General features: G+C 46.5%; 1 protein-coding gene across 2 annotated transcripts in view; it reads left to right on the forward strand.

Annotated features, from left to right (window-relative positions):
• LOC148220310 (Golgi phosphoprotein 3-like) overlaps window positions 1–23,611 on the forward strand; it is a 149,832-nt gene that overhangs the window by 87,062 nt on the left and 39,159 nt on the right. The window contains exon 4 of one of the 2 annotated variants that reach the window (XM_088155669.1): window positions 1,679–3,243. The exons of the other annotated variant lie outside the window; for it this stretch is intronic. Within the exon in view, the coding sequence (XP_088011795.1) occupies window positions 1,679–1,989 (311 nt within the window). The 3' untranslated portion in view covers window positions 1,990–3,243. Of the gene's footprint in view, window positions 1–1,678; window positions 3,244–23,611 lie in introns of those variants that run through there. 2 annotated transcript variants of the gene reach the window in all.

The following is a 23,611-nucleotide window of genomic DNA, read 5'->3' on the forward strand; positions in this document are numbered from 1 at the left end:
TCCACTAACTCCATGTGGCATTGGTGGTGTGGTGGGTAGAGGGAACTTTTTCTTTGAATATTCACCCCAGCAGTGGTTGTCGGGGTGCCAAGAGGAGTTGTGTTTCAGTGTCAATTCTGAGACAGTTTGGACTCCTTTATAGGTGACCAAGGTTTCTTTTTCTGTGGGAGTATAGTTGTCTTTGGACCTTCTGTAACTTTGGCTCTAGAATCCCAGTGGTCGGCCTCGAGTCTTTCCAGGCACCTTCTGCCAAAGGGTCCAGGACAAAGTATTGTTTCTGGCTACAGAGTAAAGCACATTCTTCACTTCTGGTTCAGTCCTGACTGGGCCAAGGGCTACCGCATGAGAGATTTCCTGTTTGATCTGGGCAAAGACTTGCTGTTGTTCAGGGCTTCAGAGAAAATAGGTTTTCTTGCTGGTAACCAGGTAGAGAGGGCTCATAATCTGGTTGTACTTAGGAATGTGCATTCTCCAAAAGCCACTGGCACCTAGGAAAGCTTGTGTTTCCTTCTTGCTGGTTGGTGGAGACATTGCAGTGATCTTGTTGATGACTTCAGTGGGAATCTGGCGCCGTCCATCTTGCCACTTTACTCCCAGGTACTGGATCTCTCGGGCAGGTCCTTTCACTTTACGCTTCTTGATGGAGAAGCCGACTTCCAGCAGAATCTGGATGAGTCTCTCTCTTTTCTCAAATACTTCCATTGTCGTGTTCCCCTACACAATGATGTCATCAATGTATTGTACATGTTCTGGCGCTTTACTCTTTTCCAGTGCAGTCTGGATCAGTCCATGGCAGATGGTGGGGCTGTGTTTCCACCCCTGGGGCAGTCGATTCCAGGTGTACTGCATGCCCCTCCAGGTGAAAGCAAACTGAGGCCTGCATTTTGCTGCTAGAGGAATGGAGAAAAATGCATTGGCAATGTTAATAGTGGCATACCACTTTGCTACCTTGGACTCCAGCTCGTACTGGAGTTCCAGCATGTCTGGCACAGCAGAGCTCAGTGGTGGAGTACATTCAAGGCACAATAGTCCACAGTCAATCTCCATTTTCTGATAGACTTGCACACAGGCCAAATGGGGCTGTTGAAGGGTGAGTGGGTTTTGCTGACCACCCCTTGGCTCTCTAGCTCATGGATCATCTTGTGGATGGAGATCACAGCATCTCGATTCTTCCGATGCTGCCGGTAATGCACTGTCGAGGTGGTAATTGGTACTTGTTGCTCTTTCACCTTCAGGAGTCCTACTGCAGATGGGTTTTCTGATAGTCCAGGCAAGGTGTTTGTCTTGGTTTGAAAGACAGGTATATGCATTCTCTTTCTGTGGACAAACCTTTCTCTTACATTTATTAAAAGCTGCTCCCAGAGGGAAAGGGGCCCTGGCTTCCTTACAAATACCTGATTCATACCTGAGTCCTGGGTCAAGGGTCCCAAATTCCTTGCCTCAGTACCATCCAGTTGCATGTTTGTACCCATAAGGTCCCAGACCTGAAGTAACGAGGTTGTATAAGCCTCACGCCCCCTTCGTACAATGTCTTTTTGCAGATTATGGAGGCTTTCATACAACAGGGACTCGATGATGATCTCAACCTTTGGCTTCTCTGCTGGTTGCGAGGGCCCTCCTTTCTTGTCCTTATTGACTAGGTGCTTTGATTTCATCTTAGACTTCTTTGTTTCTATAGGGGCGACTGCTGCTGGTTGTGACTGCCCTTGCAGTTCAGCTGGAACCTGGATGGTTGCAACATGTGTGCGTTCCACTGCTGTACTATCAGACTGTCCCTCTTCGAGGCAGGGGGAGAGATTCTCAAGAGCTGGGGAGATGTACTCCTTCAGCATCTGGTCCATTTCACAAATCTGCTTCACTAGAACCAACACCCAATCCGGGTGGTTCATTTCTGAGTTGGTCTGTGGGGCAGGGTCCGGCTCTGGGGCAGCATCCCTAGTCTCTGTGGTAGGTATCACGGTGGTTATCCAAGTCAATATCCCCTTGTGATAGGTTGACTTAGGAAGAAGAAACTCAGAAGAGATTCTTCCTAAGGGAATTTCCTCTGTGGGGGTTGGGATACCTGCAACAGCCAATTAGAGAAAGTTAGTTCGCTCCGTGAACACACATTTTGAGGAAGGTAATCTGGAACTGTGTCTCTTTGTCTTTCTGGCGGCTGAGCAGGTAACATCAACCCGAGCTTCCCCCTCCCCCATGCGGGGGGGGGGAGGCTCAGGAGGCCGCTTGGGCCCCGTTTGACAACAAGGGGACCCAATGGCTGGGGGGAGAAAAAGTTGTGTGATAAGACCTTCATGGCTTCCTCCTCCACGGGCCTGCGGCTCCGGCGTGGGGGGGAAGGCCGACTCTTGCTGCTGCCGGCTGGGCAGGGCCTGCCCGGGTGGCCATGAGCAGTGTGGGGGCTGCAGCCCAGCCCCAGAAAGGCTGATTAACACCTCAGCTGCACCCCCCAGCGAGGCCTGAGCCTGGCCCAACTTTAGTAGTTGTGTTAAACTTTAACTCTTTAGTGTTCAGATAAGATTTGCAAAGCCTCCAGCCTTTCCTTTGAATATGAAAGAGAATAAGAAGTTTTCTGAAGTCAGTGATGTAAGAGCTAAGTTTTTAAGATGGAAGGAGAATGAGAAGATGCTGAAATGGCTGAAAATCTTTTTGTGAAATTGTAGGAATGAACTAATGTACTGAATATTCCTATAAACCATGGAAAGAGACATGGGGGGATGGAAATGTTCCATTTAATAGATGATTTGACTAAAAAGCACCTGTGTTGAGAATTTCTGCCCTGAGAAAAGAAGGGGATTTTGGTTTTCTGAAGATGAAGCCTGAGCAGAGAGAAAGGAGACAGAGAGAATCTTTGCTGTCGAACATTTCATTCTTAAAAGTAATACCCCATGGGACAGACATGGCCCACATCTACAACTTTGGGACGGCTGTAGAGTTGGGAGGAGTGTCACGGTTGCAGGTTCCTGGGCGGATGCAAATCGTGAAAGATAAAACCACAAGAGAACTGTCTTCTTCCTTCTTGTGGGAAAAATCCCTACAACTTCAACAAGAAGAGGCTTCTCTCTCCAGAAGTGAACTGAGAAAGACTAAATTGGGGACTGACCGAAGTATTTGTTATATGTTTGTTTTGTTGTTATGAAGATTGGGAGAGGGAGGGAAGGAGTGATCTGAAAAATCTTATTCTGAATTTTTTTTCTCTCTCTTTTTGTTTGTGTAGTTAATAAATGTTCTTTTATACTCTCTCAAGTTTTAGGCCTTCCTTGCTCTTTTGCTCCTGGTTCTGTCTCACAACAGAAAAAATAAGTTTATTTAAATTGGCAACTCAAACCGAAGGCAATAATTTGGTGCACTGGCCAGGAAAGTCAAAATTAAACCAAGACACCCCTTATCACTGAATGTTAAATAGAACAGGCAAATCAGCAACATCAGCAACTGTATGATATCATTAGCATTTAGAGAAGATTAGAACTTTTTGAAAATTGGTGGGGTAGACCCAAAAAGCTGGGTGAAGGGTTAGGAGAAAATTTCCCCTGCTGTCACTTCCGCGCAGTAGATACTATTATTGAAGTAACCCCAAAAACATACAGTTAGTGTGTGATAGCTCTGAATCCATGTATCCACCTTCCAGAGGAAGTTAAAAATCCACAAATTCCTCACCTTATCAACCCACAAAATACACCGGATAACAGCCACAGTAGCCTTGGTTATAGGACCCATGTTTAGATAAGGAGTTGCAAATGGGAGAGATATAGCTGTGACCATGTGCCACCTGAACCAGGGTAAGCTAGACCACATTGTGCCAGGTAACGAAGTTTCTAAATTCAGGACACAAAAAATTAGGTTACTCAAGAACTGTTATTCCTTTTTAACCCTTTTCTCTCGATGCCCCCAAGTCCCACTTTGGGCACCAAAATCTGTCTTGGTTTGAAAGACAGATGTCTGCTAGGGAAAGCAAGGCCTTCCCTTGAAACGGAAAAAGTAAACCCCCTCCCTCTCAATTAGTATAATTTTGAAATTAAGGAGCTTTCAGGCAAAGATATGGGGATAGGAATAACAGTTCTTTACTAGTATGTATAACAAGGCAAAGAAAACAACAACTATGGAATTAATAACAAACAGAACAGGAACCCACTAACAGTCCTTTTGGCTGCAGACTTTCCCCTTTGGTGCAGTTACCATCACAGCCGTCAGGGAGTGCTGGCAGGCTCCCGGTGGACAGGGCAGGTGCAGTGATCCCCATGCGGCTGCAGGGGGCGCTGTGACTTGAGCTCGGGGAGCACGCAGTAATGGCGGCTGTGTTCCAGATGGGAAGGGATGGAAAACAGAGGTTTGCTTATGAACCCTGGGGGCAGTGTCGGTCCCAGTGCTCTAGCAGGACACTTGGAAACAGCAAACTGAAGTGGCAGGGCATCCTAGCAGGGGAGGGGTGCAGGGTCCGGCAGCAGAAGAAGAGGCAGCTCCCGGCATTGGGATGGCAGAGGTAGCAGGGACCCTCTTCTTCCAAAGCCAAGAGTGAGTGAAAGAGCAGTTGCCCCCCCCCCCCCCGCGCTTTCCTTTTACCTGTTTTAAATCTCACGCTGTTTCTGTCCCTCCCTCCAAGAGAAACTCCCCAAAACCAGAGAGGTTCCCCCCTCCCCTATCTCAAGTATTTAGCCATCAGTGCTTCTTTAGCAAGTCAATGGGAAAAATTCCACAGGCAATGAGTAAAAGAAACGGCAACCCCCAACAAATACATAAAAGCTAAACATCTTTAGGCAGCATTCCCCCTTTTAGATACTTGATAAAAATTCCACATTGTTTAATCTCTACCGCTTAGATTTTACGTTAGACCATAAAGATGACCAGAAATCACAGCATCGAATCATGCAGCCAGCTATTATGCAGGCACCAACTACAAATATAGCCTATATGAATAGTTGTTTTGTCCAAGCCCAGTTTGGTAACCTTGAGGTAAATGTATGAAAGATCTGTGAGTTACCTGATGTAGAATTTGAATTTGTCTCCAGATTTTAGCCAAATCTTTATTAATCCTTCCTCTCTGATCTACATAAGAACACTAGTATTAATTACTGTACACACACCCTCTTGTGAGGCTAATAGGAAATTGACAGCCATTCTGCTTTGCAAAGTTTGGGTCTACACCTGAGTCATGGTTACCAACAGTGTGGATAACAGACACAAAAGAACAGTTTAAACCATATCATCATCTGTATCTGTCTTTGTTTTTCCAGTTATTTTAGGAGTAGAAGCCTTTTTAACTCTGGAGTAATGAATCCAGGTTCCCTTGCCAGCAACTTTGACTGCGGTGAGGATGGTCAGCAGGACTTGGAATGGTCCTCTCCACTTAGCTTGCAGAGGGTCACTGTCCCACCATTTAACATAGACCCAGTCTCCAGGCTGGAACAGATGAGCAAGTGTGTCCAGTCCTATGGATCTGGATAACACAGCAAATCTCTGGAACTTCTGCAAAGTGGACCTTAAAGTCATTAAATAGTTTTGTTAGTCAAATTTCCCCCTCATATGGATTTCTCCGGGGATATGCAGAGTTTGATATGACCTGCCATACAATATCTCATTGCGACTTATGTTGCCCCTTTGCCTTGGTTGTATGTGAAATCTCAGTAAGGCTATAAGCAAAGCCTGCACCCATGTAATGATGTCTCTTGACAAATTTTGCTAATCTGTGTTTTGAGGGTTCCATTCATATGTTCAACTTTACCACTCACCTGGTGTCTGTAGGGTGTATGCAGATCGCAAGCAATTCCCAGAATTCTACTAACCTCTCCCACTACTGTTGCGAGAAAGTGAGGCCTTCTATCTGATGACAACCCCAAAGGAACCCCAAACCTTGGAATTATATGATTGAGCAAGACTTTTACCACTTCTTTTGCTGTGTTAGTACGACAGGGGTAAGCTTCAGGCCATCCACTAAAGGTGTCAACCAACATCATTACATACCTGTATCCTTCATTACGTGGTAACTCCGCAAAATTCACCTGTCAATAGGCTCTGAGAAGGTCTCTGGCCTTTGTCACCTCTAGCACTACTCTTTTGCTCGTATCAGGATTATTTTGACAGCAGATTTTACATTTGCTCACTATAGACTGCACAATTTTGGTCATTCCCTGTCCTATTACTACCTTTTTCAGATGCTTCAAAAGATTTTCTGTTCCCAAATGGGTACTTTCATGTTCCTGCTGAGCTACCTCCAAAGGAGCAGGGGTGGGAACAACCTGTCCCACTTGTGTAACAGCCCGTTCACTTTCTTTCATTTCAGCCTTAATGGACCCAATTAACTGGTGGTCTTTCTGATCATACTTTGGGGTAAACCCTGAGAGATTGATTTATTTTTGTGGTACTATCTGCAGCCCCTTTTGCTGTTCCATGGGCTAAATTATTCCCTAATTCAGAAATTGTTTTTATTTTGATGAGCCTTACAATGTTGTAATAAATCAGCTGAGACTCCATTTTCTTCATGCAGGAAAAGCCCCTTCTTTATTCACATAATGCATTTTTATACATTTTTTACAGATCTCGTGTTTGACTCCAATTGGCTGTTAGTTTTCTTACTACTTCATTTATTGGTCAGAAGGTGTTTTTGTGTTCAAGTGTTTTACATTCTTCTTTTGTGAGTTCTCATGGGACAAACCTTATTGTTTACATAAGTGCACTTGTTTTGCACCCAGGAATAGGTTGTTGTGTTACCAAACCTTTCATATCAAGATTGTTTTCACATGGGAACTTGCAAACTGCACTTAGAAGAAGTAACAGGCTAGCTTTAATTTAGCAGAGCAGGCCTGATTTTATGAAGCCTTTCTTTTATAATTTCTTTACCTGTCTATGATGTTGCAATGCATAATAGCCACCTCTGTAGGGTTCCAAATACTCTGCAGGAGTGCAAGGATCTGTTCAGCATGTTTGTTCCCAATACACTGAGCAGTCAGCAGCCCTCTCTCCTTCCGGACGGCTCCATTGGCATGCACAACATTAATAAATGCATATTTTAAATCAGTCCATACATTTACTTTCCTTTGCTTTCTAGAGGAGCTGGAACAAAGGCTAGACAGAGTTAAGGGGAATAAAATGGATATTTATTGAGAGCCCTTCAAAGGCCACACCCTGGCAATACCAGTGCCACAGTTGTGGCCCCTGCCCGGATGGCTCCAAGATGGAAGCAAGAGAGCTTGGTCACGAGATCTCACAACTTTATAGGCTTTAGTCCATTTGCATGCAGGAGTCAACTGTCCAATTAATAGTCTCAAATCATGAAGTTTCATCCTCCTTGCTTGCTTGCCAGCCCTCCTCTTTTCACGTTTTTTATGCTTAGGGCATGAAGTTTGAAGAAATTGTCCTTGAGTCCCCAGCTGGAATAGGACTGTTTTGTCTTCACCACCCAAGCATAACAGAAAAGCACACCCAAGCAGAACAGAAAAACTTAAAACTTAAGGCATCAATTTCGCTCAGTTCTAGAGCTCTTGTCAGTGCAATCAGTTCAGCTTTCTGTGATGATACATCTAGTGGCAGACCCTTTACCTGATTACCTTATCTCTAGTTGTCACTACATAATTTGTCATTCGTTTATCATCTCTCATGAAGCTGCTTCCATCTGTATATGGTTCCCAATCTAGATTTTCCAGAGGCACATCCTTCAGGTCTGGTTTGCTGGAATAGGCCTCTTCTATGGTCTGTAAACAGTCATGCTCAGGCACGGTGTCAGTCAGTGTGGAGGACAGAAACATAACAGGGTTGATAATGAGGTTGTTTTTAGGGTAGCATCATCTTGCTCCAACAACCCAGCTTGGTACTTAAGCATCCTGCTAGGGGACAACCAATGCCCCCCTCTTTTATTCAAGTGCAGTTTGTACTGCATGGGGTACATACACCACAATATGTTGCCCAAAGGTGAATTTCTGAGCTTCTTGGATCAATATAACAGTAGCCGCCACGGCTTTCAAACACCCAGGCCACCCTTGGCTAACATTGTCTAGCTGTTTTGAAAAGTAGGCCACAGTTCTTCACTGGTTTCCAAGGAACTGTGCTGGTACCCCCAAGGGAACATTCAGTCACTCATAGGTGAATAATTCAAAAGCCTTAATTAAGTCTGGCAGCCCTAATGCTGGAGCTGACATTAAAGAATATTTCAACTGTTTAAATGCAGTTCTAGTACTATCTCACCATATCACAATTCCCTTATCAGCCGCTTTTAGTGCTCCATACAGAAGGCTTTACCAGTAGTCCATAATTTGTTATTCATAATGGACACTGACCTACTATTCCCAGGAAAGCCTGCATTTCTCTCATGGTGTGGGGTTTGGGGAGACAACAGATGGCTTCTTTCCCATCTCTACTGAGTTGTTGATGTCCACAGAAAATTCCAAGTCCCAAATAAATCACTCCTTCCTTGGCAATCTGTGCTTTCTCTTTTAAGACTCTATACCCACTTAGTCCCAAAAAGTTTAACAAACTACAGTGACTTAGATGCAGTCATCTCGATCTTAGGCTGCAATTAGTGTATTCCACGTATTGTAAAACATCCCCTCTTGGTTCTTGTCTTCTCCAGTTCTCCAATTCTTCTGCCAGCTGGTTTCCAAATATAGTTGGGCTATTCCTGTAACCCTGGGGTTGGACCGTCCTGATGAGTTGGCTTCTTCTCCCTGATTCAGGATTTTCCCACTCAAAAGCAAAAAGTTCTTGGCTATTCTAATTTACAGGAATGCAGAAGAAGGCATCTTTGAGATCTAACTCAGTAAACCACCCTAAATTGTATGTCAATGTGGTCAAAAAGGTATAGGGATTGGCCACTACTGGGTGAATATCCTCTGTTATTTTGTTAATTGCTCTTAAATCCTGCACCAATTGGTAGCTTTTACCATCAGCCTTTTTTACTGGCAGCATGGGTGTATTGTATTTGGATTCAAATTCTATCAATAACCCAAATTTAAGGAACTTCTCAATTACAGGGGTTAACCCTCTATGGATTTTCTAACTTCAAAGGACATTTTTTTAATCTTACCAGTGTGGCTCCTGGTTTAAGAGCAATGCTTACAGGTTCTGCCCATTTGGACTTCCCAGGAAAATCACTGACCCACACTATTGGAATGTCAGCATTTTTCCACTTGTGTGGGGATATCACTACAGTCCTCCTGTATGAAAAGGGCAGCTGCTTTTACAAATTTAGTCTCAGGAATTATAACTTGTATTTCCTTCCCTTTGCAAAGCTTAGTTTCCGCTTCTAACTTCTCTAATAGATCCCTACCCATCAAATGCTTAGGAGACTTTGGCACATAATTGATGAATCTCCCAGCGTTTTCCCAGTTTGAATTTCAAAGTCTGGAAAAAGGCCTTCTGTTTCACTTATTCCTGTGGCACCAATCACTTTTACAGTGTCTTGACTTAGTTTCCCTTCTAAGGTATTATAGTGGTTTTGATTCACCAATTTGAGAGTTTCCAGGACAATGCGCCAATTTATGTAGTGGATTTAGCTCTGGCTAAATCGCCAGTGCTCTCACTAGAATTATTTACTCATTTCTTGCTGTGAGATAGGATTAGGAGGAAGGTAAAACAGGCTCAAACTTTGAAGAGTATAAAGAACTTTATTAACAGAAACTAAAAGAAAAAATAATAAGAATCAGAATAAAACTTTCACAACACTTCTCCTGCTCCCTACACTCTCTTTTCTTTCACACTGAAAACGTACAGAAACAAATCAGTCAGTTTACCATCTCTAAAATAGTCTTTCAACAATTTACTTAGAGAGGAGTCTCTCTCTTCAGTCTGTGAAGGCTTCTCTGCAAGAAACAGTTTTCTCGTGGCTAAAATTTCCTTGAATGGCAGCCATCCAGAAAATCTGCAATCATGAAATCCCTCCCATTTTTTCAGCCTTCCCATAGCTGAATTTATGGGCTATGTCAACTTATGGTGCATACTTTATGGATATAGCAGTTCAAGCAAAGGATCTCTTCATCTAACTCTTCTTTCCTGAGGGCAGAAAGGGTCTTCATCGCTTTCTTTGTCTTTGTGTAAACTTCTCATGGGATCACACCTACTTCAATATCTGCTTACTTCAGCACAAATGCCTCTGCTCATGTCTACAGTTAGAACGTTTCATCCACCCCATATACATTTCTATGACTTACAGGGAAAACAAGATCTGATTTATCCATCATATCTTCTCCATAGCTTACAAGAGAATTGCATTACAAGACATCTCCTCATCCCCTCATCTGGGACCTGACTCTTCCTTCTTGTATGACTTCAATATCTCCATGCTGTTTCTGTGTGTGTCTTCAACTCTGTCCTTTTCTTTCACGCGAGAGAGAATGGAAAGTCTTCAAGTCTCATCTGTGCAGTGAAAGAGTTAATATCTTCCCTGGGCCTGCAGGTGGTCATGTGATCCCTGCTGGGTCACAACCGGGAGCTGTTTACAGTGGAAAGCATTTTGGGAGCCATGCTGGAGACCAGCCTGACTGAGCCTGTTACCTGTATTTGTCCTGGTTTAGGGCAAATTTGGGGGGAAATCTCCAGAAGGAGCCTCCAGAAAGCAAAACCCCATGACTCCTCCCCCCACCATCGGGTTCAGGAAGAATTTCCTCAAAGAGTAGTAGAAAAAAAACTGTTTATTTAATAAGCAAAACACTCCCCAGCACAAAAAAAACAACACCAGATGACAAAAAACTCTTTCATCGCTCTGAAAGGATGACAAACTCAGAAAGTCTACCCTGCAAGTGGTCACCCAGTTATTGGTCCCTGGCGCTGGGGATGACTGCTGCAGATCACAGAATGCAGACTCCCGGTGTTTCTTGGTGTTTCCCAGGTCCCCATCTGGAACAGGTTCAGATAGTATACAGGAAAGAAAAAAAAAACAGTCCAGGGAAAAATTTGGACTGCCTAGCTAAACTAACTAATAAGCAAAAGCAAGGGCAAATGCAAAAAGTAGGAGCAAAAGCAAGCAAGCAAGCAAGCAAGTGAGCAAGCCTAGCCTCTCCTAAACACAGACCATGGGGGAGGTGAGCCTGCTGATAACAAGACAAAACAAACCTTCACTTTCAGAGTCAGTCCTGAAAGCACAGAACATAATCCCAAGTATCAACAGAACACACGATTGGGGATACAAGCACCATAACGTCACCCTAGGACATTCCACCCCTAATCTCCATATCGTGAACTGAGGCTTTTTCTCAGCCCTCAAATGGGGTTCTTCACCCTTCCTCCGGTCTAGCTCAGCTGTTAGGGTGATGGCTTCCGGGGCCCTTGCCTCATGGACGTAAATAAGATAACAAAAGAGGCTCTTTCCCCTGATGAAGTTACAGGGTTTATTTCTCGTGGGTAGCGAGGAAAAGAGGGAGGGAGAGAAAAAAAGAGACAGAGGTCATGGGGCACAGATCTTTTCTAGGGTCTGGAAAGGGGGGCGGAGAAAAATTGGATCCCGGCCAGCCCTGTATGGTCAGGAGGGGAGAGGGACCAAGCTACAGGGCATAGCAGGGGTCACGGAATGTACCATTTACAATGCATCTAGGAAATGCAACATCTCCACGTTTTTTGTTTAACAAAGTTGAAAGAGGGATATTAGTTTCATTCAAATTATGATTTTGCCCACCACCCTGTGAGTCCCCAGCTTTTGAACAGTCCATTGAACCAATCTTCAGATTAGGGTAGCATGGATGTTAGGAGCTCTCGAGGTCAGGTCCATACAGCAAAGTCCTTCAAATTCCTGGCACTCATGTCCATGCAGCAGTAGGAGAAAATCTATAGCAGCACAATTTTGGAGTGTGTGTGCCAGGGTCACCCAGATGTTCTGACGTGGTTGAAGGACGATTCATGCAGCTGCTAAACTGTTCAGTGTTAATAGGAAGACAACTTGAATGGGGTTCCTCACAGGACCTAGACAAGAGAAGCTTTTCTCTAAAAGGAAAGACAAACATTATAAAACCTGTTAAAAGTCTCTATCTGCCAGAATGCCATCCTTTAGGAGGATTTCTTTTCCTTTTTTCCGGCGGCGTCTTCTTTTTGAAGCCACAGCCACCTGCTGCTCCTTCCCCTCAGTTGGAGCAGGATGCTTGGGGACATATGGTTTCACCCACTTTTGGGGAATCCACCGAGGGCCTGAGGGAGTGGATGCGCACACATAGCCACGCCCCCAGGTAACGAGCTCATAGGGACCTTTGATTTCCCAGGTTTCTGGGTCCCTAATCAAAACTGGAGGATGTTGGGATAACTTGAACTGTTTCCCACTGTTAAAGTGACGTACCACAGGTGGACTCATGTTCTCAAATGAACAATTCAGGAAATTGATAGTAAACATGGCTTTGCAGAGCTTCTGCTGTGGAGACATCCACACAGTTGAACTGCTCTGTTTAGTCAAAACCTGCTTGAGGGTCTGATTGGCTCAATCAACTACACCTTGGCCTGTGGGGGAGTGAGAGGTGCCAGTTTTATGTTCCACTCCCCACTGCTGGACGAATTCCAGGAACTCCTTGGACTTATACGCTGGGCCCTTATCAGTTTTGATTTCCCTAGGGATCCCCAACACTGAAAAGGCTTGCACCAGGTGTTGTTTGGTGTGCATTGCCCTTTCTCCTGCATGGGCAGAGGCATAGACTGCGCCTGAATACGTGTCAATGCTAACATGCACATATTTGAGGCGACCAAAACTAGGAATGTGTGTGATGTCTGTCTGCCATACCTCACAACTGCCAAGACCTCAGGGGTTAACCCCCATGCCTATTGAGGGCATGGTGTGCAGCTGACAGTTGGGACAGGTGGCCACAATGGCTCGAGCGTGACTCCGTGTTAGCTGGAACTGATGCATTAGACCTGGTGTATTCTGGTGATACTGCTGGTGGCTCAGCTTTGCCTGTTGGAAGATGTCAGGAAGGCGTGCTTGTTCTGCTGGGGTTGCTTGTTCTGCTGGGGTTGCAAGGGAGTCTGCCTGACGGTTCCCTTCTGCAATTTCACCTGGCAAATCTGTGTGTGATCTCACATGCATCACATAGAACGGGTGTTCTCTATGAGAAATCAAATAAATTAGTTTGGAAAGCAACCTGAAAAGCTGTTCATTTTCGATGTGTCTGAGCACTGCCTGCTCTGCCCTGGACACTACCCCCGCTACATAGGCTGAGTCTGTTACCAAGTTGATTGGTTCTGAGAACTTCTCAAAGGCTCTCACGACTGCTGCCAGTTCAGCTACCTGGGGCAATCCTTCCACAAACTCAACATCAGCTTCCCAATGCTGAGTCTGAGGATTTCTCCAAGTCATCACAGACTTGTGGGACGCCCCGGATGCATCCATGAACACTGTGAGAGCTTTGAGTGGTCTCCGACGCCTCTTCTCACGAGGAATGAGGTGGAATTCCTCATTAAACAGCTTGTGAGACGGGGCATGGACTGATATTTGTCCTCTGTAGCTGTCCAGGGCTAATTGGAGACTGGCATTGCTCTGGAGCAAGTGCTCAAACATCTCTTTAGTCAGTCTTTCAGGAGAGTTCCTTCCCTCCTCAGACAGTTTAACAGGGAGGTGAATACATGTGAAGTCACAACCAGCTAGTTCATACAGTCTCATCCTTGCTTTCCGAATCAGCTGAGCTATTAACTCTTGTAGCTTAGTGATAGTTTTGGTCTTTGGTGGGAGAGGAAGACCCACTCTATGATTAAGAGTGACTCTCTCTGCTCCTTGATCCATTGGAATAATAACCCGTGTAAGTGTGGCAGTTTTCCTAGGACAATGAATTTGAAGGGCAGCTCGGGCTGGTAACGGTGAGCTTGCCTCTCTCCTAAAGTCTTTTGTACCTTTTATATTGCAGTCTTTGCCTCTGGGGTCAGTTCCCTGGGAGAAAGCAGCTCTCTCTCCCGCTTCAATAAATTGAAGAGAGGTTCTAGGTCCTCATTAGTGAGGCCTAGCCAGGGCCTAACCCAGTTCAATGACCCACACAGGGAATGGAGATCTGCTAAGGTTTTTGGATTACAATTAATTTCCAATTTCGGCGGAACAATGGTCTGTGCAGTAATTTCCAGGCCCAGGTACTTCCAAGGTGGCATCTTTTGGACTTTGTCCTCCTGCAATTGAAATCCAGCAGAGGTTAAAACTTTAACCACTAGGTCAAGTGTGTCTTGGAGTAGAGAGTTATTGGGGGCACACACTAGCACATCATCCATGTAATGAAGGATGATGGCCTCCTTTCTCTGGGCACGCACCTGGGACAGCAATGAGGCCACATGCCACTGGCAAATGGAGGGACTACATTTTAATCCCTGGGGCAAAACTTTCCAGTGGTAGCGCTTCATTGGGGCTTCTCGATCAATGGTAGGCACCGAGAAGGCGAACCGTGGGGCATCCTCTGGGTGTAGGGGAATGTGGAAGAAACAGTCCTTGATGTCTAGAACAGCTAATTGCCAATCTCTGGGAAGCACTGTTGGAGAAGGCATTCCAGGTTGGAGAGACCCCATGTCCTCAATTACTTTGTTTATTCCCCGGAGGTCGTGGAGCAGCCTCCACTTGTCCTTCCCTGGTTTCTTTATCACAAAAACCAGGAAATTCCACACACTTGTGGTCTCCTCTATGTGGCCTTTAGCCAATTGCTCCTCCACAAGCTCCTCAAGCGCCTTGAGCTTCTCCTTACTCATCGGCCACTGTGCTACCCACTTTGGGTTATCATCTAGCCATTTCAGCTTTTGGGTAGGGCGCTCTACAGTGGCCGCCTCTAAAAATCCCGAGGAGTTTTATGAATAATCAATTTCACCCCCCACTGGGACATGGTGTCTCTCCCCCATAGAGGGCATTTATAGTCTGTAAGAAATGGACGGATGCTAGCCAATTTTCCATCCGGCCCTCAATTTGCACGATGCTTTTTGATATTTTTGCCAATTTGACTCCTCCTACACCCTGGATTCTGCCTGCCACAGGCTGAAGTTCCCAATGTGACAGCCACATCCCTTCACATCAGCACCTGTGTCCAGTACCCCCTCCACATGGAGGTGATCTGATCCACGGGTTAGGTTGCATGCCAGAGAAGGTTTGTCCTCACCCACCACTTCTGCCCAGTAGACTTCAGGTGATTTTCCATCTACTGGGACATCCGCTGGAATGGGAATGGCCTGGGCAAGGATTTGTCCCTCAACCAGGTAATATGGTGGTAGAGGACATCGTGCCAGGAGAATGAGGCCAGTTATGCTACCCTTGATGGTCATGGGAGCTACCTCGATCTCTAGGGGTGTGTGTGCTGTGTCCCCGACAACAAAGTACTCACTGTCCAGTTTCATGTGGTTTAACGTCACATCCTGTGTACTGTTAGGTAGGTCCACTGTAATGACTGTCCAATCAGGTGACCTGAAATGAAAACCTTTGGTAGTCACAAGCCTAAGAGGGCCTAGTGGCTTCCAAACCTTGTTAATTGAACATTTAATATTTTGATTGCCATGCAGCCCCACACCCTCTATCCCATCCTCCCCCTTTTTGTTTATTAAGAGAGAGTTTTTTGCGAGTGTGGAGCCCGCTGTATTTATAGCAGAGCGCGCTATTGTGTTAATGGCGGGTATGCGCTGTAAATCTAGTTTTTTTGTTTGTTAGTCTTCTTCTGTTTCTGGTTGTGTGGACAGTATCTGGTGAAGTGTCCCGGCTGCTTGCACTGGAAGCAGATAATGTGCTTCAGCTGCTCTGGTGACATTGGTTGCTTCTTGGCTTCTGGTGTTACAGCTGCCATGGTCTTTGGGTGTGCCAGTCCTGGATTTCTTTCGTGTCCACTGAGCAGTTCTGCTTTCCTGGCGCAGGCTTCTGTCATCTGTGCTAAGCTAGGTGCTGGCTCTAGGGGAAGGCCAAGGATAACCCTACGGCAGGTTTCATTAGCATTCCTCTGAGCCATCTCTTTAATTAGTTCAGCTTGTACCACTGGGTCAGACACCTGTCTTTCCACTTGCGCACGAAGGCGATCTACAAACTGTAAGAAATTCTCAGAAGCAAACTGTTTAATGTTAACATAACTGCCTTTAGTATCTACTGTTGGTAATTGATTAAAAGCCTTTTCTGCAACATTGCATATTTTATCCAGGACAGACTTGGATAGTACTCTGGTTTGGCTTTCGGGGCAATGCCAATCCTTTTCCCCACATAGGTGTTCATATGTTATGTCATTATTATCAGTATCTTTTGCATCATCTGAGCTTTTTAAAAGCTCTAGTATGTCTTGGTTTGAAAGACAGGTATGGTCTAAGGAAAGGCAGGAGCCCTTTTTCTGCGATGCAGAGTGCAACCCCCCTCCCTTTTAATTATTTTAGGTCCAATTCAGATGCCTTCAGGCAGGAGATATGGGGATAAGAATAACAGTTCTTTACTGGTATCTAACAAGGCAGAAAAACAACAACAGGTATAAAAATTGGCAACAGAACAGAACAGTCTAGCTCCGCTCCAGTCCCTTCTGGCCGCAGGCCGTCTCCCTGTGCTGTTACCGGTGCTGTGGGGGCAGGGCAGGTCCCGCGCAGTTGAAGAGGGCTGGAGTGATGACGGCCGGGCCCAGGGGAGAGAGGGGATGGGGAAAGTTACTCGCCCCTCAGGGTGTCGGTCGTGGTGCTCAGCAGAGTGTCCGGAGATAGTAGGGTGAGCTGGGAGAGCAGCAGAGCGATGTCCAAAGGCAGGGAGTGTGGATCTCAGTGCTGGGATGGCAGGGGAAGATGCCAGAGCGGAGCCCAGGTTGTCTTCCCACTCCACGAGCCAAGCGAGAGAGAGAGAGCCCCGCTCCAGACCCCCCATCCCACCTTTCCTTTTCCGGTGCCCCCCCCCCCCCCCCTCCAGCCACCCCCCTACGAGAGAACATTATCTGTCGTTTTAAGGTGTAGCCACAATTACTTAGCATAACAATGGGAGAAAATTCCACTGAAAGAAAAGGGCATAATTCAACCTCCAACATAGTAAAAGCACTTTTAAAGATCTTTTCCACAGGCTTTCCCATAGATCATATTCTGAAGAAGTTAACAGACATCGGAAAAGCTCTTTGATATCATATGGAATCAGTTCGTTTGAGTTAAAGGTGGATCTCATCATGCCTTTAAAGATTTCACTATTTCTACCAAATTTTCTCTGTACTTTACAAATTTCCTTTTTATCTTGATAGGACAAAGGTTGATAACTTTTTCTACCATTCCTCTTACCAAGATAAACTACAGGAGCAACTGATGGTATATACTCTTTTCCCTGGTGTTGACTTTCAGGACTGGGCATCCCCCCCCCACCCGGCCCCAGAGGCTGCCCACCCCCCCCCACCACGGGGGCACCATCCGTCCCGTAGGGGCTGTGAGCTGATCCTTCCCCAACCCCACCCCCATAGGCACTGAACCCATCATGGGCTCCACTGCCCTCCCCCACCCCGCAGCAGCTTGGAGACCAGGCATGTGAAACCGGAGTGGGAGAGGGGTGGTTGGATTCAGGGTTGCAACACCTGTGGGCGGGGTCGCCGGGTGCTGTGCAGGGCCGGGTCTTGGAGGGGGGAGGGGGCAGTGGAGCCGAGGGCAGGGATGGGTTATGGGAGGGGACAGGCTTAGGGGCAGGGACGGGAGGGTGAAGGGGGTTGCGGGATGAAGGAGAAAACACGTGGCTGCCACCATATGGGACCCCCCACCACGCTGTCTACCGCATGGCCAGAGCTATCTGGGACCCCAACCCCGACTCCTTCAGGCGTAGCCACGTGGCCGTGGCCCAGGGGGGAAGGGAACAAGGAAGGAATGCTGACAATTTTCGAAAAATTATCAGAACCGGGATACTGGGGAGGACCCAGGGACTCAGAGCAGTCACAGCTGTGCTGGGCACCCTGCACCCCCCAGGGAGACCTGTGGGTCCCCTCCAGGTCCGCGTTATAGGGTTTTGGGGAAAGGGAAGGTGAGTCTGAACCGTTTTGCTGCTGCTGTCTGTTGTGTTCTGTCTGAATTAAAAGTTTCCGAATTTGTAAGAATATCGGGAGGAATGCAGAGGCTGTTTTATCTCTATTTTCCACTTTTAAAGTTAATATATCCCCTATTTCATCCCAAAATGAAATTGAATTTATGAATTTATTGAATTTTGGAATTCAAGGTCAGATTTTTCAACAGACAGCCAGCTGGCAAAATGGGCTAATTTTTTCTTAGATATTAAAACATTTCCTGAACTTAATATTTCCCTGAGTTGGTTTCTTATACTCTTTTATAAGGCAGATTGCTGTAAGCCCATGATGTTTAGCAATTTGCCACTATATCCACCCCACTACAGTTAAAAACACAGGAAAGGAGTTAGGTGTTAAGACATGCCAGGTACATCACGGTTTTCAGGCTTTACTGGATGCGGAGCCAATGTTAATTTCGCCGTTTCTGTCGGTAAAACCTACATGGCACCCGCGCCGCTGTAGGGACCGACCCCGCTGCAAAAACCCGCAAAAACACGCAAAAAAAACCTCAGTGCCACCGCTTTGAAACCGATCAAAGCTGCCTGCCTGCTGTTTTCTGCGCCTGGGGTGGCCGCATCCAGCCCCCCCCTCCACGCTCTGCACCACTTGGCCGCGGGCACACCGAGCAGCGCACACTGCGCACACACCCGTGCCGCTGCTCTCCCCGAGAGCAGCGCTGTGCCGCCAAAATGCCACCGGTGTGACCCCCCCGCAGAGCTACGGGAAACCACCCACCGCGAAAGGAGGCTTTCACTCACCTTTTTTTCTTGCAGGCAGAGGCGTCTTTGTAACTGTAGTGCGTCTACGTCCAGAACCGACCTGCCTGGGCTTCTGACAGGCTCCCGGTTCGTGCTTAAAAGTCTTTGAACTGCACAAAATGCAGCTTAAAGAAATTTAAGCTAGTTGATCAGCTCCAAGGTTCCCTGAATCCCGAAACTTGGAGTCACAGCCAAACGTGGGGTGCTGTGTAGCGACCATTCACGTTGGGGCACCAACTGAGGCTTTTTCTCAGCCCTAAAATGGGGTTCTTCACCCTTCCTCCAGTCTAGCTCAGCTGTTAGGGTGATAGCTCCCGGGGCCCTTGCCTCATGGACGTAAATAAGATAACAAAAGAGACTCTTTTCCCTGATGAAGTTACAGGGTTTATTTCTCTTGGGTAGAGAGGAAAAGAGGGAGGGAGAGAAAAAGAGAAATAGAGACAGAGGTCAGGGGGCACAGATCTTTTCTAGGGTCTGGAAAGGGGGGCGGGGAGAAATTGGATCCCAGCCAGCCCTGTATGGTCAGGAGGGGAGAGGGACCAAGCTACAGGGCATAGCAGGGGTCACGGAATGTACCATTTACAATGCATCTAAGAAATGCAACAGTGAACATACTATTAAAAAGCATGTAAAAACTTCATCAAGTAAAAACTTCAATCTTTCACTTACTCAGACACTTTTCCTTCCATCTCACTGGCTCAAACCTTTGACACTTACACATTTCCTTCTATCTCACTTGCTCAGACCTTTGGGCCAATTTGTAATTACTTGCAAAATCCCAGGGCAATTCAGTTTTCCAATCCGGGCATGCTATGTGATGAGGGCAATCCACTTGCTCCATGTAGCGCTGGTGGCATGGTGGGTAGAGGGAACCTTTCCTCTGAACATCCACCTCAGCACCGGTAGTCAGGGTGCCAGGAGATGTTGTGCTTCTGTACCAGTCACCTCTGAGGCAGCTTGGACTCCTGCATAGGTGACAAAGATTTTATTCTCTGTTGGGGTGTAGTTAGCTTCAGACCCTCTGTAGCTCCGACTCCAAAACCCTAATGGTCGGCCTCGAGTCTCATCAGGCACCTTCTGCCAAAGGCTCCAGGACAAACCATGGCTCCCAGCTGCAGAGTAGAGCATGTTCTTCAAATCTGGTCCCGTCCTGACTGGGCTAAGGGCTACTGCATGAGCAATTTCCTGCTTTATCTGGGCAAAAGCTTGTTACTGCTCAGGGCCCCAATGGAAATCGTTCTTCTTGGGGGTAACCAGGTAAAGAGGGCTCACGATCTGACTGTACTCAGGAATGTACATTCTCCAAAAACCTATGGCACCTAAGAAAGCTTGTGTCTCCTTCTTGTTGGTTGGTGGGGACATAGCTGTGATTTTGTTGATGACATCAGTAGGAATCTGACACCGTCCATCTTGCCACTTCACTCCCAGGAACTGTATGTCTCGAGCAGGTCCCTTAACTTTACTCATCTTGATGGCAAAGCCAGCTTCCAGGAGGATTCAGATGATTTTCTCTCCTTTCTCAAATATTTCTGCTGCTGTTTTCCCCCACACAATGATATCATCAATATATTGTAAATGTTCTGGAGCCTCACCCTTTTCTAGTGTTGTCTGGATAAGTCCATTGCCAATGGTAGGACTGTGCTTCCACCCCTGGGGCAGCCGGTTCCAGGTATACTGCACTCCCCTCCATGTAAAGGCAAACTGAGGCCTGCATTCTGCTGCCAGAGGAATGGAGAAAAATGCATTGGCAATATGGATAGTGGCATACCACTTGGCTGCCTTGCACTCCAACTCATACTGTAGTTCCAGCATGTCCGGCAAAGCAGCACTCAGTGGTGGAGTCACTTCATTCAATGCACGATAGTCCACTGTCAATCTCCATTCTCCTTCAGATTTATGCACAGGCCAAATGGGGTTGTTGAAGGGTGAGTGGGTTTTGCTGACCACCCCTTGGCTCTCCAGCTCTCGAATCATCTTATGGATGGGAACCCCAGCATCTCGAGTTGTTCTGTATTGTCGGTGATGCACTGTTGAAGTGGCAATTGTTTTTTTCATTAATTTCAAGTCAGGCTCACATCAGCTTCCACCAAGGTAAAGTCCTGTGATCCACCTGTCATGCCAGCAATAGAGACAGATTCTGCCCCCACATATCTTGATGGGACTAATGTGCATTGGGCACCAGTACCAACCAAAGCTTTATACTTTTGTGGTTCTGATGTGCCAGGCCAACAAATCCACACAGTCCAGAAAACACGATTTTCCCTCGCCTCTCCCTGGCTAGAGGCAGGCCCCCTCTAAGCCTGGTTGTCCTTCTTTCCTTGGGCATATATCTTAGAGGTTCCTTCAATGGGATTAGACATATCATCATCATCATCATCATCATCATACTTGGCAGTTTGGCTACGGGCAACTGGAGCTGCTCTCCTTTTGGTTGAACTTCCTCTTTGAGTCTTGCCTTCCTTCAATTCACGCACCCATTGTGCCAGAGCAGCAGTAGATTTTCCATCCCATCGCCTCATGTCTTCTCCGCAATCACGCAGGAAGAACCACAGCTCAGCTCGTGGGGTGTACCTTCTCTCCCCATCGGGGGAACGTCTGTGTTGGATACCAGGGCCTCTAATTTGTACTGCTGAGATTTGGAGAAGGTCCTCTTTAATCTCCTCCCTGAGTCTCTTATGATTCTCCTCTATCTTGTCTTCTAATTTCTGCAGATGTGTTTCCACTGCTGCGATTCTGGCTTGTGCCGGGCCATGTACAGCATCTGCATATGCTCAGAGCTTCTTCTCCATATTGAGCACGGTCTCATCCCTCTCATCCTGCTTCATTATTGCTAAATCAGAAGCGTATTCATGTGGCGCAAGCCATACAAGTTTTTGCCACATCACAGATGTACATGGTACCAAGTCCGGATTCCTAGTTGTTATGCCATCTGAGTAGATAATCTCTGCCACTGCCATTTCTCTCAGGCATTGGATCCCTTGTTCTATAGTCTTCCACTGGGTCTGCTGCATATAAAGATCGTCTGCACACAGGTATCTTTGTGCTACACTGTCCAGGACCCGTGCCCAGAGGCTGTGAGTGTTAGGCCCCCTCATCATTCCTTGGTCGATGACAGGATCATGTGACAGGGATCCCAAATGCCTGGCTTCAGTGCCGTCCAGAATTGTAGCCTCGCCTGCAGCATCCCAAAGACGGACCAACCAACTAATTATAGACTCATCAGGTTGGCGGGTGTAATCCTTTCTTAGGCCACGGAGGTCCTTTAGGGAAAAGGACTCATTATTGGCCTCTGATCTTGTACCAGTTGCTTTGACTCCTGGTTTTACATCAGGAGTTGTTGAGGGTCCTTCTCCTGTATTATCATCATCATCCGCTGGTCGATCGGTCTTGTCTGTGCACTTTCCACTTCTCGTGCTAGTAGCAACAGCTATTGATTGAGGCTTACTGACTGGTTTAGCTGCTGGCTTAGGCTCACTGTCTGGTTTAGCTGCTGGCCTCGAGCCTGGGGTGTTAGCTGCAGCCTGAGTGACTGGAACAGTGGCTGATTTATCTCCCTGTCCCCCTTCCTCTGTCTGCTGCCCTACAGTATCTAGAAGGGTGCGATAAGCATATGCCAGGGCCCAGCTCACTGCAATGATCTTTTCCTCCTTGGAGTTATCATGGCACTTCTCTTTCAGGTACTTTACCACCTCAGCTGGGTTCTGAATTTGTTCACATGGAAAGTCCCAGGCTATAGGGTGAGAAAATTCCTTTAAGATTTGGCCCATATCCTCCCATTTCCCACACCACTCAGGATTTCTCATGCCTGGCTCTACTCCTGGGTCAGGGGTATCATCAGCCCCTCTAGAAATCTCAGCTGTCATTCTAGAGAAACTGCAGACTGTATAGAGAAAGCTTTGGCCACTTCTCTTTCTACAATATCTAGGGCCAGTAGAACCACTTTGAGTTCCGCAAGTTGACTTGATCCACCCTCTCCTTCAGTGGCCTCTGCGACCCGTCGTGTGGGGCTCCATACAGGTGCTTTCCACCTCCAATTCATCCCTATGATGCGACAGGAACCGTCGGTGAATAAAGCGTAACGTGTTTCCTCTACTGGCAGTTGGTTGTATGGCGGAGCTTCTTCAGCCCGTGTCACTGCTTCTTGTTCCTCATCTGTGACACCAAAACTTTCACCTTCAGGGATACAAGCACCATAATGTCTCCCTAGGATAGTATTCAAGCGGAAGAAAGGAGTTCCCGGGGATTGTTCAATTTAAAAATTATGTTCACAGAGGCGTGTTCAACTTTCTCAGTGGTTTAACAGGTTGTCAGTTCTAAAAATCAATCGCTGGGTTTTGACAGACATAGAGGAAGCTCTCAGTGGCTTCTTTAAAAAAAAAAAAATTATTTCCTTGGGTGTCTTCTTCCTTCCTCACTGAATGTCATATGTGCAAAAGTAGCACAGGCATTTAACACAGAATATGTTGCCCTTGTATCCACCAAAACATCCATTTCATCTTTCCCCAGCTTAGCTATAACCAAAGGCTCTGCTGGGGAAGAGACCTTTGGTGCCCCTCATTCCCCATTCACAGCTAGTTCGGGAGCTGGGTCTGAAAATTTCTTCTTCGCCAACACTGGACACTCCTTTTTCCAGTGTCCTTTCTTCTTGCAAAAAGCACATTGGGTCCTATCCAGAGGAGTTCCCTTTCTAGTTTCCTTAGATGTCTTTTCCTGATCGATCCCCTTACACTGCTGGCCTTTGCATCTATTGCACTTGTGGCAATTTTCCCCATCCTTTGAATCTCCAATTTTTGAACCCCTATTTCAATATACCTTCCAAGCAATATCCAACAACTTACTTAGATCTTCCTTCTGCTGTACGTTTTGCAGTTTTATTCTTATATTGTCTATATACTGACCTATAAACAGATAGACCAAGTTTGCTGTCCCTTCAGCTGATTTGAGGTCCAGAGTTGT

Source organism: Sturnus vulgaris, chromosome W (genome assembly GCF_052056855.1).
Source record: "Sturnus vulgaris isolate bStuVul1 chromosome W, bStuVul1.hap1, whole genome shotgun sequence".
Lineage (NCBI taxonomy): Eukaryota > Metazoa > Chordata > Aves > Passeriformes > Sturnidae > Sturnus > Sturnus vulgaris.